The 16,028-nt window shown below is 44.5% G+C and overlaps 1 protein-coding gene across 4 annotated transcripts in view; it reads right to left on the minus strand.

Moving 5' to 3' along the window:
- The window catches only part of RBM38 (RNA binding motif protein 38), a 39,387-nt gene that overhangs the window by 13,644 nt on the left and 9,715 nt on the right, over positions 1 to 16,028 (minus strand). For 2 of the 4 annotated variants that reach the window (XR_004647819.1, XR_004647820.1), the window contains exon 4: positions 6,329 to 7,201. Coding sequence is in view for 2 of the 4 variants with exons in the window: in XM_034787113.1 (XP_034643004.1) it covers positions 6,901 to 7,201 (301 nt within the window). In the remaining 2 variants the exon portion in view is untranslated. Of the gene's footprint in view, positions 1 to 5,740; positions 7,202 to 14,778; positions 14,837 to 16,028 lie in introns of those variants that run through there. The other 2 variants (XM_034787113.1, XM_034787114.1) reach the window with 2 other exon arrangements.

Here is a 16,028-nt window from a genome sequence, read left to right on the forward strand (position 1 = left end):
CCTTTGCCAGAGCTACCCCTGCTCTAGTTCCTTTGAGTGCATAGATCTATTTTGATATTATTATTGGAGGTGGTGTTGTTACCAATAGACTCAAGCACCAAATTCAGATCTTGAGCCAGATGCAAATGTCAAACACCCCCAGTTTGGGATCTGCTGTGTGGATTCAGCTCTCTGTAATAACAGAAGGGTCGTTTGTGAAATTCAGATTTCCAATTCCTCCCCTCCTCCATGCTCCCTCTCCCCAAGGCCAATTACATCATTTGCGCCCATCCTCGTTGATTAGTATTGTAACCACTGGAAGAAAGGCTGAAAAGTTCCATGTCAATAAATAAAAAATAAAAGGTGGGCGAAGCTGGCATGAGAAGAGAGGTGTAATCCTCGCCTGCAGTGTTTCCCAGATAGGAGGGCTCAGCCCTTCAGCTCTGTTTTCAATAACAAGGCAGGCTTCCCGCCCCCCTCGCCCCCTGCCAAGTAATGCTCATATCATCATTCTAAACGTGTGTACTACAAGGATTTGAAAACTTGCACAGCCTAGATTACCATTTATAGTTGTTTATTATTCAGGTCACAGGAAGAACCAATTTCTATTGTATCACAGGAGGATTTTTTTTTTTTTAAGTTTAGGAAATTTTCCACCACCGCCATAGCTGGCGAGCAGACACAGCACATCCATTTAAGTGCAAGTGCAGAGATAACAGCAGCCAGCCATTCTATCAGGCTGAACAGAAACTTTTCCAGGAACCATCTAGTAAAACACATGACTGCCCCCCTCCACCCCCCCTTGACTATATCCTGATATATGGCAGCCATTCACTGGGCACGATGCAACAGAGTCAGTTGACTTTGTTATTCAACCTATTTTAGGGATGGTTTTTAATCCAGGCTTTTTTTTTATTTAAACAAGGGAATCTCTACGTTGGCAGGATTGAGGGAGGCACAAAGGACGGGAACGCTAGTTCCAGCCAGAAAATGAAACAGATGGTGTTAGCATTCTTTGTATGTGTCATGGGGGTGAAAACATTACCATGCACTCAAGCCTAACGGGTAAACTGCAGCAAAAGCCCAGTTATCTCAGTTAATGTGCAAATAAATGCTCATCCTTTTCCCCTCTAGGCCTCACCCCTTTGGGCACTGGTCTCATAAGCTAAGCAAGGTTGGCTGTTCTCTCTGCTTGCCTGGGAGACGTCTGAGAAAGATTCATTGCGCTGTGGAAAATGAGGTGGAGATGCAGTAGGGGGGCACTCCTCTTCCTATGGAATCAATCCTGGACCCTGGTTCCAGCCAGATGAAAACAGGCACCATCTTGTGTTTTTCAATGAAATTGATAACCCAGGTCCTTGGCTTTTTGCACTCATCAAGGATCCCATGGTACTTAAGCTAGCATCCCACCCCCATTCATTCCATCTGGCCCTGATACTCTGATTCACTTCCTGCCCTAAACTATGTAAAGTTAAAATGCTATTGTGTTACACTTCTCAGCAGGCTCTGGTTGATCTGTGGGCAAAGCATTTTAGATAAAGACCAAACCTTCCACCTGCTTGTGCAAATATGGGTGGCTGCAGGCAAAAGGGATGCCTCCTCTTTCTGACGTAAGTGGCGGTATACCTCATCTACGGAGAAATTAATGGGGTCCCAGAAAGGTTATGTGAACTCAAGAGACCTGACTCCCAGTTGCTTGTTCTAGTGATAAGATTATATACCACCTTACCCCAGCTGCTATTCCACATCTCTTCAGTCCCTTTGTCTAGGCTCTGGTCTTATGAAAGAAATTGCATCTATTTCTCTTGGGGTGACACCATGGGAGTCAAGGGCACTTAGCAGCTCCAGGACCTACTCAGTACCTCGCCCGATCAAGCCCCTAGCAACTAGAACACTGTGGGCAAATGGAACAAATTGGCTGATGTGGCTGCTGACTGATTTCACATTTAACTAACCCCCACCATTGCTGACACTTCTCCACAGCACATCAGGGCTTCTCCCAAACCTCAGCCTGGTTTTCTTGGTCTCCCGAGTTCACAAGAGACCAGGGAATGGGTTAATGTGACTCTGCCCCTTTCTCTAGGGATTGCTAATACACCAAGGAGTGAGGAAAGCTATTCATTTAGTTGCAGCAGTCCTCTAAATGTTGCTAGGCTGATATGCAAACCCCAGGCCTCCAGCAGGAAACATTCAGTCTCCACAAGTGTCTGAACCCGATAAAACACGCTGGCCGGTGACTGTAGTGACTTCAGGCCACTGCCTTCACCAGGCAGTTTATCAAGAGCAGCAAATGTTTTAAAATGAGACTTAATGGCAGTAAACGGGTTGTTGGGTCAGCCCCCTTTGACCTCACATGTTAAATCGGGAGGGGTGCATCTTTCTTTAGTAAAGGAGAAACTCCAGTGGGATTTGAGTCTTGAGGGGGATGCCAGCCTACCGCTGGGAGAAATCTCATGAGAACAACTGAGCTCCCACAGTATGCAGCAGCTGGGACCGAAATATCACAGTGAGAGTTTGGTGCTGTTCAACCCAAAGCTTCGAACTGGCCTGGCCCGTAGGCCCCTGACCTGCTGCAAACACTGCGCTGTTAGTCCTCCTCTCATACACACAGTGCACGTTACCACAGTCCATGAGCATGGTCTCATTTGAACTCCTGGATCATTTTGTTGAATCCTAGGTTCAACGAGTTTTTATGACTGAAAATTCCATCAGGTAATCCTGCCCCTCTCCCGCTCCCCTTAAAAGTCAGAGCTCCAGCCATTTGTACCCACACGGCTCAAAGCTCACCCCTCTGAAGTCGCTAGTTCCTAGCCGTTTACACCAGGGATCTTTCATGTAAATTCTCAGGCATGTGACATTCTGACCTTGACCCTGGTGAGAAAGGAGAACTGCTAGGGGTCAAAGTAGGGAGGGAGCACAGAAAAAAAAGAGTGCAGGAGGCCCTCCCTCTAACAGAGGGATCTAAGGGGCTTTTGGGGTTCTAGCCTGTCACTGGGTGAGGGGAATGTTTTGTTCTCTTGATAAAGGCAAATATGAGAAAAAAAAATCTTAGTGCAACCATCAAGTGTACTTTAATTCTCAGCATCCAGCAACACTTGTCAACCCTGAGCATAAACTAGGGCTCGTAAACTTCCCCAAGCAGCCTTGACCAAGTGGGGTAGCCCATTAGCTCCACTTGAAAGTAGCCGCCACTGCAGCTTCTTCCTAGCATTGTCTTCTCCATGCACCCTCCACCCCTGCAGTCTTGTGGGCCCTCCCCATCCCCCATTTTAAAACTCCTATAGTACTTAGTGGTATGCCTCCAATTCCCATTAGTAAGCCAGCGTGCAAATACACACCTAGGATATTGCATCAGACTCCTCTCAGCGCTTTACAATGTCAAACAGCAGTTCAGTACCTGGTAAACAGATACACCCCCTGTCAGTCCTGCACACATTGCTCCTAGCTACTCTTGGATATGCTAGATGCCCTTGTTCATCTACAGCTGGAGCAAGCGAGCTTTAGTTGAACAGGCTACACCAAGTACAACTTGCCTCAGAGAGAGGAAGCTACTGCCCAGTTTCAGCCCTTATTCATGAGCCCCTTCAGATACATTGGTTCTAGGTTTCATCCCAAAGGACAGGAGAAGAGGGAAAGTCATTCTTTTGGTGTAACTCCAAATGAGAGTTACATTAGAGACTGGGAATGTTCTAGGAGCTTGGCAGGTGTGTAGACGTTTCCTGTACAGGACCCTGTAACAATCCAGAGGCTGAAACCTCTTATTCCTACATCAGCATTAGCAGATCGCATTTTGAACCGGCCCCTCCAACAGAGGGATGGATCTAAGGGGGCTTTTGGGGTTCTAGCCTGGCACTGGATGAGGGAAATGTTTTATTGTCTTGATAAAGGCTAAACATTTCACTTTCCATGGTGTGGGTCACTACTCCGTTTCCACCTGGAAAGCTCTACAGGGTGGTTCATTGTTATTCCACCAAGCCACCGCTGGGTTTTCACAAACAGGGAGCTGGCAGCTTAGACAATTGTTTTGATGTGGCTTTTTCTAGAAATAAGCCTGGGGCAAAACTGATCTGGATCCAGCAATCTATTTCTATAAGGGGCTGAATATTTATTGAAAGGGAGACATCTGGGTCGGTTTTCCCTTGTAACTATTGCTTCCTGTTTTGGGCACCTGTTAGGAAGTTGGAGGTAATGGGAAAAATCTTTTATTAAGCAAAAGGTACACTGTAGTACAGCTTTTTCATTCACAAATTAGTCTTCCTATTGGCTTCAGGGGGAGCTAGGTGAAGATCCTGGGGGAAGACAGACTACATTTAGCACTCTGCATACTGAATTCAAAGGAGCTTTGCTTTAGTGAAGAACAAGGAATGCTGACAAGAGGTGCAGGGAGAAAAAGAGGCACTTACACATCAACAGATTTGGGTTTTGTGACCACCAAAACCCTTGAACAAAAAAGGCTTGAGGGAGAAAAATATTGCTAAATAATCTGTTGCCCTTCTAGTATTTCTAAACTAGTGACTTCTCAGACCATGATCCTCCCCCCAGCGTAGAATCATATTGAGACAGTATTCATTGGGGTGCTGCGCTGTCACTACCACATAAAAGTCCTGGGGCAGCCAAGAACCTAATTACTTACACAAAAAAAGTTCTAGTTTTATGCTTCTCTCCCCTGCCCTCTACCCCGAGTGAGCTGGAGCAACGCTGTATGAAATGTATCTGCAGCCTGAAACAACAGCAGTGACTAGAGTAAATCAATGTCTACTAGTCTAAAAGGGGGTGTTTAGTCTGAAGCATAATAATAACAACCCTATAAGTGTCAATATTGTTACCTATTTTACTGCTGAAAATGTAGAGCAAAAACCATCCAGCTAGTCTAGGATAATGGGTGGGAGCTGGGATTGGGGGTAGAGTATCACCACTTCTTTTGCCCCTAAACTGACACACTCCCACTAATGATTTTATGTATCAGAATCTTCTTAGCAGCAGCATGTGGTAGTGCTAAAACACAAGGATGGCTTAAGTCTCACTTTTTCAGTGACCAGTAATAGAAGAAAAAGTCGAGATAAGAAAAGAAAAAAAAAAAGTTTTGTAGATGTTTATAGAGGTGAAATAAAAGGAAAATTAAACATGTTTAAATAGATTCATTTTATTTACTTTAAAAACAGTTTTTTTGAGGGTCAAAAGTTGAAAACCAAATTACTAAAGGAAATTCAAGGGGAAAATAAAATGGAACCATGTGGCCAACCTGAGGAAGGCTCAGGGCCCTAGAGCCACCTTGCCTGAGGGCACATACCAATCCCAGCATGTCTGATTGAAGAGGCTCTCAGAAACCCAGCCCTTACATAAGACAGAATTTTGGATGGAATCAATTGTGCAAACTTCCATTAGAAGAAGCATGTGGTTTCTTTGCGATACCATGCAAACCCCCTCAGGACAATACTGATACTGCACTCCTTGTGAGTCTCCATTGCCTAGCACCTTGGTCATCATTTACATCAGCGTATTGTCGGCGAAAATGCTACCAGCTTAGAAAGGGAGCACTAAAGACCCACTTGACACTGGACTCAATGGACAACACAACCTACAGGGCAACTAAGGGCCAGGTGCCTTCCAGGCATGTGACTCCAATGGGAGTTGCTGGAAACTGTAGTTTGAATGCAGAGAGGGGTCCAGGAGACTTGAAGGTGGCTCAGAACCGCTCAGGATCAAGTCCACAACAGCTGCAGGGTAAGGCCCAGTGTATCCAATTCAAGTCAATTTCAGCTGTGTCTTTAATACCATATTTATTTGGCTGGAGCATACAACATAGTATTGAGTGGTTTAAAAAAAGTTTATTGCTCCTCCTTGTAAAAATGCACTTATCCTATGTGGTCTGTTGTCTCTTTATTTGGCTGTTGTACCATAGGCATAAAAAGGTTACATTTACTCATTTGTTCAAATATGTAAAAAAAAGTTTTAATCCATTCCTGACATTCTCCTAAACTTTGCCAGCCAACAGCCTGAAAACTCTGTCTAACTTTGACATAAATACTGTCCATTTCTCCATAAGTTGCAGCATTATAACAAAAGATCTATCATAGTAGACAATATGTTCAGTATTTGAGGTGGGGGGGGCTTTGTTTTTGATTATTTTTTTTTTTTTGCATTTTAAAAATATACCTAAGTCTGAGATAATCTTAAGAGTAAGAATTACAATAAGAAAATATTACAGTGCGTTGACTAAAGGAATATTCTGCTTTCCTTAAAGCCAATATTCCCTTTTGCATGTTGAAGTGATTCAGCAATTACTTAGGAACTTTTACCTACGTACAATAATTTAGTAAAATGAGAATTAAACAAGGCAGATACTTACTACTATTCTTCTGTCTGCAATTCACAGCTCATGCGCATAAAATCGCAATAAATATTAAAAAATAGTTTTCTTCTTTTTTCTGTAAGGCATCTCTGAGTATTACAAAGTTTTTGTACAACCAAAAAATACGATTGCTTTTTATCCATGTTCTCCGAGTACCTTGTATACCTCAACAGTAAATGAGAGGATTGCAGATCTGATTTCGGGAGGGGAAGGGGAGTAGGAAACAACTGATGGATGGGGCAAGGGAGAAGGAGGGGGAGTGAGAAGATGACAGGTAATGGAAGCAGATCACTAAGTGTGCAAGAAATTGTAGTTTTCCTTTTAACATTTCAGTCAATTTAAGTCCATCTTCAAGACAATATTTGCCCTGACTGAAAGAAAACTTACCGGAAGTCCTTTTCCATGAGCGTAGTCAGACAGCAAGGGTTTAGGTTCGTCCTTAACACTATAAATAGCTTAGGTATTCGTATGCACCTAGTAAGGTTGGGTGGTTTTGTTTTCTGCTTTTTTTGTTTGTATCCTTCCACTGTAAAAGATTGTTCTACATGGCGAACGCATGGGCAGGGCCCTTACTGCATTCGGTCAGGCTGCAGCTGTTGGGGCTGATACTGAACAAAAGCCGTGGTGTGCGCCGCCGGATTGCTAGCTGTGATGGGCTGCTGAACTGCGCTCGTGTAGCCGTATCCCACAAACCCAGCAGCAGGAGAGGCGGCGTAGGGGTACTGGTCGTAGGCAGCGGTGGTGTACTGGGAGTAGGCTTGGCTCGCAGAGGTGTAGTCTATGTAGGGAGATGTGATAGACTGCACGGGGGTGGGGATGACCACGCTAGGCTGAACGATAGCTTGAGGGTAAATATAGTGAGGGGTGAGCCTGTGGAGTCAAACAGATAGAAAGTCAGTCAGGTTCCCCCCACCAAAAATAAACTAAGTGCACTGATAACAGAGAAGTGTTGCCTGCCAACACCATCCAGGTGTGGTGCCAGCATAATTAAAAGGTGGGCACAATTAAAGAAAGGCAAATCCTGAAGGTTAGAAGTAGCACAAGGTGAAGCTTATACTGTGGGTACTTAGCTGATCCTTATCCTCCCTTATCTCTGCTCCTCTAATCTTGACTCATGCCCCTTCCGCTACAGTATCCTCCACTGAATCTCAATGACAGGGGAAAGAAACCGGGCTTGGAGTTCTCTAGGGAGAAAATCCCTCCGCTCCACTGAAACGGTTCTCGCCGGCTTCTCCCTGAAGAAGTCTTGGGACCTCTCTAATGTTTTCCGTCTGCCCCATCACCTTGCTTTCTCTCACTTCTCTGAACTTCCCCTCCACTGTGTTGCTGTCTCCTTCAGCAGCTCCTCCCCCTGGTGTCCTCAGAGCCATATTCTTGGTCACTGCCTCCTCTCCCAGGGTGATCTCATCTACTCTCATGGCCTCTACTCTCTCCTCTATGCTGGTGACTCACAAACCTTCTCCACCCAGCGAGTGCATCCGACTCCAGGATGGCATGCTGGCTTGTTGCCAACTCACGTTAAAAACCACAGCCCAGCTTCTGACTTCCTAATCCCTCTGCGCTTTCCCCACCACTGCACTTCCCAAGACACCATTAAAATGGCATGATCTCCTCTTCCTGGGGAATTCCTCTATAAACAGGGATGTGAGGCTATTCACCCCTAAGCGCCTATCAGGATGGTTTTACTACACAAGGACCAATATCTCCAGGATATAATCAGAGTAAAGGGCTTCCAGGTTTAACATGCCAGCTTATCATTTACAATATATTTACACTGGTGTTTCCACAATGCCAGATTGCTTGGGCGAACAGCTACGTGGTGAGTATCGTAAAACATGAAACGTAATTCTGTTTGCTTTCCTTTGAGTAATACTTCCCAGCAGTTACCATGTCAACAACCTGCTGCCCCCCAAAAACAAGCTGTGACTTGCGTTATTTTCAGGATTTGTGACCTTTCTGCTGCTTCTCTTTCTGATAATGGTGTACCTAACTGGATCTTCAAACACAAGAGCACAGATGACAAAGAGGAGCTGCCTAGCTTTACACAGTGCTAACCTCCCTTGGAAAAACAGACTCCCTGCTGCGGGAAAACCATTCCCTGGACTGGACTTAAGGCTCCATTTCATGATCAGTGCTGGGCCCCACTTACATAAGACAGCTAAGGTCTTTTACTGTGAATGGGAATCCAAACTTCAGACTGAACCTCGTATCACCACCTAGCTGCCTACTCAACCAGCTCAGTCCCTATGTATTCACTCTGCACTTTCAATTGGATACTGTATTCTTCACTTCCTGTCCTAAATTGTGGTGCTGCTGTCTACTGTTAAACAGCTCATCTGTCACATCCTGGACGTGGCTGTATTGCTAAGCAGAATTTAGTGATGCTCTCCTAAGACCCTTTGGGATGAAAATAATCTGAGATTATTCATACAGGAGCTCCTATTGGTGAGCTAAAAGCTGCTGACTACAAAGAAGCCAAAAAAAAAAAAAAAAAGCGGAAAATGCTGGGTCTCAAACTGTGGGCAAGATTGCGCAAACCTGAAAAGAAATCTGAACATGCAAACTGAACTGGCCCACACAAGGGATGTAAGATGTCCAAGAATCTGCAGGTACAAGTGACGTTGGTCTAGACCAGTGGTCTCCCAAGTGCACAAGAGGACCCCAAGGGGTGTGCAAGAGGACTGTTTTTTTTTTTTTTTTTTTGCTTAGTCAGTTCAGGCAGGAGTCCGAGTGGCTTTTTTTGTTTGTTTTTGGTAGAGCTGGCGCGGCAGGGGGTGCATACTCAAAATATTTTACTGATAGGAGTGTGCGATCAAAAAAGTTTGGAGACCACGGGTCTAGACAATTCCTGATTTTGCATGTAAAAACACTTCAGTGCACAAGATGGCTGCAGTTTCAGAGGCTGCTTGAGAAATTGTTGGCCCAGTGCATTTCTCTGCATGCCCAAAACTGTCTGCAGAAAAGATGACCCTTGGAAAAAATAAAAGCCAAGATGAGTTTTTGTTACACCAAAAAACTGTCATTACACTAAACTTGTTACATGGAAATACCCTCTTCTGTTGCACCGACATATTTAAATAAGCCAATAAGGATAACAAAAAAAAACCCCACTAAGTCATTCAAAAAAAATGCAGTGTTTAAATTCTGCCAGAGAGATCTGGGGTAAAAATGTTCAGAAGTGCTTAAATGACTTAGGAGCATAAGTCCTATTTTCCAAAGTCTCCCATTGATCCAATTAAACTTAGGAGCCCAAGTACCTAAACCACTTTTAAAAATGGGACGGTCAAAAATGTTACCCTTGGCCAATAAGTCACTGAATCATCACAGTTAGAGGTGGAAAAGACCCATCAAACAATCTAACCCATTCTGCTGCGAGGACAGGACACAGTCCCCTGCAAGAAGATGTTTCATCAGGATTTGTGAACAACAATTCAGAGGAACTGACACAAACCAATGATCTTGCTTGTACTGGGCACTCTTCAGTACCCACTACACAGTTCTGTAACACCACTATACTGGAATCTATATAGAACAACGGGGATTGCTGTAAACTCTCCTCCTATCTATCTAATTATTCAGTGCATGCTCCTGTTGGTCATTCTGACCATTAGAACATGGCAGAGCCTTTTCCATACCTGAGGCCCAGTTCAGGAATCTCCTGTAAGCAAGGGCTCATCTAAGCAGGATTCTCAGGCCAACACTTCATTGTTTCCAAGCTAGATCCCTGGCTCAGAACGTGAATGGCTCATACCACCATTGCAGAGGCCCCCCAGCAACAGCTGCCTCAGGCGCTATAGTTATCAGCAAAGCAATTCAGAAACAGCACTACCCCTTGAAGAGAGCGGAGAGGCAGACTCGAGACTATTACCTCAAATCTCTGCAGGGCTAGGGGCAGTCACAAATCCAGCGGTCAACCCACTCCTAGATCTACTGCATGAAGCAACAACCTCATGGCCTTTACGTCCATGAATGTCTTTATCCATAGGGTGTCTCTAGAGGTCAGCACTCATCTAACCAAATAGAATAAAACAAGAACCTGCTAGAAATTTCCTGTGGCCTTGGCTACACTGGCAATTCACAGCGCTGCACTTGCTGCGCTCGGGGTGTGAAAAAACACCCCGCCCTGAGCGCAGCGAGTGCAGTGCTGTAAAGCGCCAGTGTAATCAGCACTATTCCCCTCGGAGAGGTGGAGTACTTGCAGCGCTGTGAGAGCTCTCGCAGCGCTGGCGGCGCGACTACACTCGCGCTTCACAGCGCTGCCGCGGCAATGCTGTGAATCCGCGAGTGCAGCCAAGGCCTGTGTCTTTTTGTTGGTTTTAATTCGGATCTGAATTAGGGTTAGGATGGAGTTTCAGGCTAAGTCAGGGCTAAAGGCAAATTCACATACAATGGTGTTGAAATCTCACAAGCTCTTGCAAGGTTTCAGCTGTACCCAGCTCAGAACCAGGAACAAGGCCTTTTCTAGATCTGAACCTAATCTAGAACCATAAAGGTGGGTTCAGATTGGAAGATTTGAATCTAACCCAGAGGCAGGGTTCTGGTGCTGGCCTATCTCTGGGTTCAAAAAGTACTTTTTTAAATAGCTCTTTATATCAATATTAATCTTCCCCAAACCCCGTAAAGAATTAAACAGTTGCTCTCCCCTTTACTAGCCTATCTGACAAAGTTAAAGAAGAGAGGGTCAGATCATCTCCCTAAATCTAACATTCTTCTATCGAGGAGTCCTCTTTAAAAAGTTTGCTTTCGAAGACGTGCTCCTTCCAGATGAGAGGGTGACCTGTAACCAACCCTCTTCCCTACCCATCCAAGTTATGGTCCATCTAATAAAGTATTCCCACTGTCTCTAGGGAAAGGGCTTGGTATGATTTTTTTTTTTTAATAAAGTGAATGCCTGTAAGTAATTGAATAATCCTAACTGTTACAAGTGCAACAAACAGTCCATACCAAACCCAACTCCTCCCCCCCCCACCAACAGGCCTTGTGTTTGCACTCACAATTCTGTGCACATTCTTACCCACACATGCAAATTTACAAGTGCGCACCTAGAGGCTGTGGGTTGAGGCCCTTTTTAACAAGAGAATATTTATGGCCAAATGCTCAAAACAGCTCTCCCAGGCACCTAGTAACTCACATGCAGAACTCTCGGCCAAGCTTCTGACATCTCCCACTGAGACCTAACTGTCCCCATTCCAACATATAAACTCACTGAAAAGCATAAAGATGCGGAGTGGGATAGAAACCTTTGAAATGCCTTATGGATATCTATGGGTGACATGAAAATATTTGTCCCCAGACATCAATTCTCTTTGCTGCATTCAGAACTAACAGAGGTGCAGGAGAACAGTCTTTCATACCGCAGAACTGCATGCTGTGTGTGTGCGCACACACACACACACACCCCCTCCACATCTATTTCCTGGCCATTTGGCTGGATACACGTGCACTTTCCTAAGAGAAAGGGACCCTGCAAGGCATTGAGCCCACAACTCCCAATAACTTTGGTGGGAGCTGAAGGCAATATCTGGCAGGACTGGACTTAAACGCCCCACAAACCTCAAACAGCTTTATTTTCTCTGATCACTTAGCTACAGAACACTAAACTTTTTTTTTTTTAAAGTGTATTTCTTTAATTGTAGTTGACAAGCTAGATCGGTTTATTGACCAGTTTATGACACTAACTTTTGGACTATTTTCTTCCTCTTAGTATTTGCTTCTCTCAAATAGGACATTGTAGAACAAACAGTATTAAGACCCGAGTAGCATGTACTTCTGCACTTCATTTCCAAAGCCAAGCCCCAGCCCAGCACATGTACTAACACATGCTAAACACCTTCTTTTATTATGTTCAAAAATCACACACAGCAACTCCAGGATCCAGTTCTATTTAAAGGGACCACTGGCAGTTTTTAATTGCAGCTAGACATTTCAATCAGGGTTTATGCCAATTGGACTTTAATTGGCTGAGCAGACAGCAACTCATTTATTGATTAAAAAACCCACTTACAAACCCAGGTAAGGTCAGCTTTGATTACTAGCAACTACAAAGAAAACACAACAAAATCAAGTGCAATGTGATGAAGTTATCTGCTGACAAGTGGTCTGAAACTGTATTTCCAGATTTTTAAGGAAGACTGTTCATAAGCCTTTTAAAGCTTTGCTGAACGCAATTTGCATTTGCCGTTCATCTTTTCTGCAAGTAGCAACCGTCCATGATCCTGGTAAAAATGGAACAAACTGTGTAGTTCATCAAAAGCCTTTTTGGATAATTTAATTACATTTTGAAGTGGTATTTTAAGATTCTTATTCTCCTGCTGTGGAATTCTGTCATCTGGGTATGTCAATGTAGTTTTGACCTATATTTTTCAATCAGACTCTAGGGCCTCCCCAGAAGTTCTGAAAGCCAGAAGAGAACTTCATCCAGAATACACCGTGTGATTACAAAATGTCAAGTGATCAGCAATTGTCATCACACATCAAAGTCATCCTGTGAATAGCAACAATACGAGATGCTTCAGAGTATTATGATTAATCATTGGTAGAGGCCACAAACACTTGGAGAACACAATGAACAACATGGTCAAACCTAAAATTAGAATCATTGGTGCCTGCTGGAGAGACTCATCAAGGGCTTTGCTTTGTGCCTTTGGCCAAAGGCAGCGTGAGATGGCTGGCGATCAGGATCAAGGCGCTAACCCAACGTTCCTAACTATGTGGCACGACGCCACACCTGCCCCAATAGCCAAAATTAAAAGACAATGAGATACGGTTATAGAGCCATCGGAGGAGGACACACAGACTTAGCTTTTGATATTATATTTTGCAGAATAAAAATAACAGGATGAATATAGCTTGTTTGCAATTCAGTTCATGCTGGAAACACTTTATATATTTGAACATTTTAGGGCTGGCTTAAATGTAAGATACATTTGTTTGAACAGAGTAAAGATGCAGCTTCCAATACATTCAAAACAGGCTTTAAAAACAAAAAACAACCCTACACAGAATGTGCTGACTGGGTCATTTGGCCTTTATGAGGCTTACCTTTAAGAACTCCAGTTGCTGGATTCTCCCTGAGAGCACTTATAGTCACACCCACGCACCCTGTTAGCATTGCTACTGTAGGATGCAGTGCTCAGAATACTGTAGGTTGGGTTTGTGTTAGGCAGCTAGCTGATGGTGGCATTCTGAGGGTCATCCAGGAAGGAGGCAAGACAGCTAGGTGACTAGCCGCTCATGCTGCTAGGGAAGAGTGCTGACTACGTTGTGTGCTGCCAAGGACTCTCTCCCTTCCCAACAGCAAGCAGGCAGGACTCTTCTAAACCCTCGCAGTCCCACTGCCACCAGCCACGCAGCAGGATTGCTACAGGGCCATTCGGTGTGCTGCACAGATTTAAGAGTAGAGGAGACGGGCTTAGGGGGAAGCAGTGAGGAAGATGGGTGGCTCTTTTACTCCCACATCCTGCTCAGCTCTAGCTCCCAAAGAAGCCATGAAGTTGGGCTTTGCTTGGTTGCTTTAGGAAGAGGGTAGCCCGACTGCTGTTTTTCACCATCCTCGCCCTTCTCTAGGAACAGCCTTGCCACACAGCCCTTTGTACACAGACCAGAAATAAAAAGGTAGGCCATACAGTGGGCCTCCTGTTCGACCTTGACAACATCCCTATAAATAAGACAAATCCCCCATCCTGTGGGGTGGACAACAGTGCTGCCAAAGCATTGAAAGAATCAGCAGTATGTGCGAAGATCACGTCAGAGGCACGAGCCTGCTTTGGAGGTTTAGCACAGAAATGCCAAGTTGCCTATTGCTTGAGTACACCACGTACAGAGTGCCTGGCAGCAAGATCAGCACATGAGTGATACTGGCCAAACAGCCTCCTTATTTCTTGAAGAAAAAGGAAAAACAGAGCCCTTGGTGTTTGCCAACAAGTGCAAGCATAAGACATCTGGCCACTGGAACTGGGTCTCTCTATTTTCATTCCGGCTGCTCAGCAGCTAAGAGATATGTTTAAAGGATAAATCCCTTTGGGTTCAGTGCGTTGAAAGGTGCTAGTCTGAGCACCCTGCAGACTGAAGTCATTGTTCTAAACAGTACTGAAGGATCCCCTGTCATCCCATACCCGTGCCATCCCCTGGCTCTGGGATGCCAATAGGCCTCATACTTTTAGTAGCAATAGACACCTCCACTGAGATCACCACACTGCACTAGGTGCTGTATGAATACCTAGCAAAGAACAGTCCCTGCTTTAAAAGTTTACAGCTTTTAAAGACTGTATAATTCCTATTGTATAAATGGAAGACCGAAATATAGGCCCTGGACCATCAAGCACTCATGTAAATGGGACTACTCCCAGGGTTAAAGTAAAGCATGTGTGCAAACATTTGCAGGATGGGGGGCCTATGTGCCTCACTCAAGGCCACACAGGAAGACTGTTGGAGCTAGGAATTGAACTCACATATCAGGAGTCCTAGTTCAGTGGGACAAAATCGTCCCTCCTCTCCGACATGGAGCTGGGAAAAACAAAAACAAACATCTTCAGGGTGAAGCACAGTTCAGATATACTTTAGTCTCTGGTTTCTCTGTTGTGATTGCCAAGGATTTCCAACTTCAGCGGAGATTTTGTAGGCATCTGTCCACCAGGACTTCGACATTGACCAGCAACCTCATTCCACATAGGCCACCAGAACAATCTTCAGATGGTAACAACCAATTCATCTCTACTGTTGTGGGTTGGATTGGAATCGGTGACCTGACACCACACTTCTGAACCCTCTAGTCTCCTACATAAAGTTTGTTAAAGTTAGCACTGAGAAAGGAAGTCTAGGACCGCTCTTACTTCAACGTCTTCTGTGCCACTAACTGGTTATTTTTGCCCTTTCCAAGTGAGATCCAAACAGAGATAGATATTCTACAAATGCTTCAACAATAATTCTCTCCTTACATGTATATGATTTGCCTTAGGTGCCCTCTAGGCGGCCTTAAAGATTAGCAGGTGTTTCATTGCAACTCATTTGCCTTTAACAAAATCAAGGCGCATCTTAGGAAAACTCCCTCTGGCTTCCTCTTCTGTCTTACGCTCTTCCTCTTAGGTTTAGCAAGAAGATTTACACAGCAATCAAAGCAAGCTCAACATGTCAGTAACTGTGTTGACAGCATAATCCCAACAAGGAAGCAGTAAACACTCTGGGAGAAAACCAGGAAACATAAGAAAGGCCGTACCGGGTCAGACCAAAGGTCCATCTAGCCCAGTATCCTGTCTACTGACAGTGACCAATGCCAGGTGCCCCAGAGGGAGTGAACTTAACAGGCTTCTCTCTCCTGCCATCCATCTCCATCCTCTGACAGAGGGAGGCTAGGGACACCATTCCTTACCCGTCCTGGCTAATAGCCATTAATGGACTTAACCATCATGAATTTATCCAGTTCTCTTTTAAACTCTGTTATAGTCTTAGCCTTCACAACCTTCTCAGGTAAGGAGTTCCACAAGTTGACTGTGCGCTGTGTGAAGAACTTCCTTTTATTTGTTTTAAACCTGCTGCCTATTAATTTCATTTGATGACCCCTAGTTCTTGTATTATGGGAATAAGTAAATAATTTTTCCTTATACACTTTCTCCACATCACTCATGATTTTATATACCTCTATCATATCCCCCCTTAGTCTCCTCTTTTCCAAGCTGAAGAGTCCTAGCCTCTTTAATCT

Source organism: Trachemys scripta, chromosome 12 (assembly GCF_013100865.1).
Source record: "Trachemys scripta elegans isolate TJP31775 chromosome 12, CAS_Tse_1.0, whole genome shotgun sequence".
In the NCBI taxonomy this organism is placed as follows: domain Eukaryota; kingdom Metazoa; phylum Chordata; order Testudines; family Emydidae; genus Trachemys; species Trachemys scripta.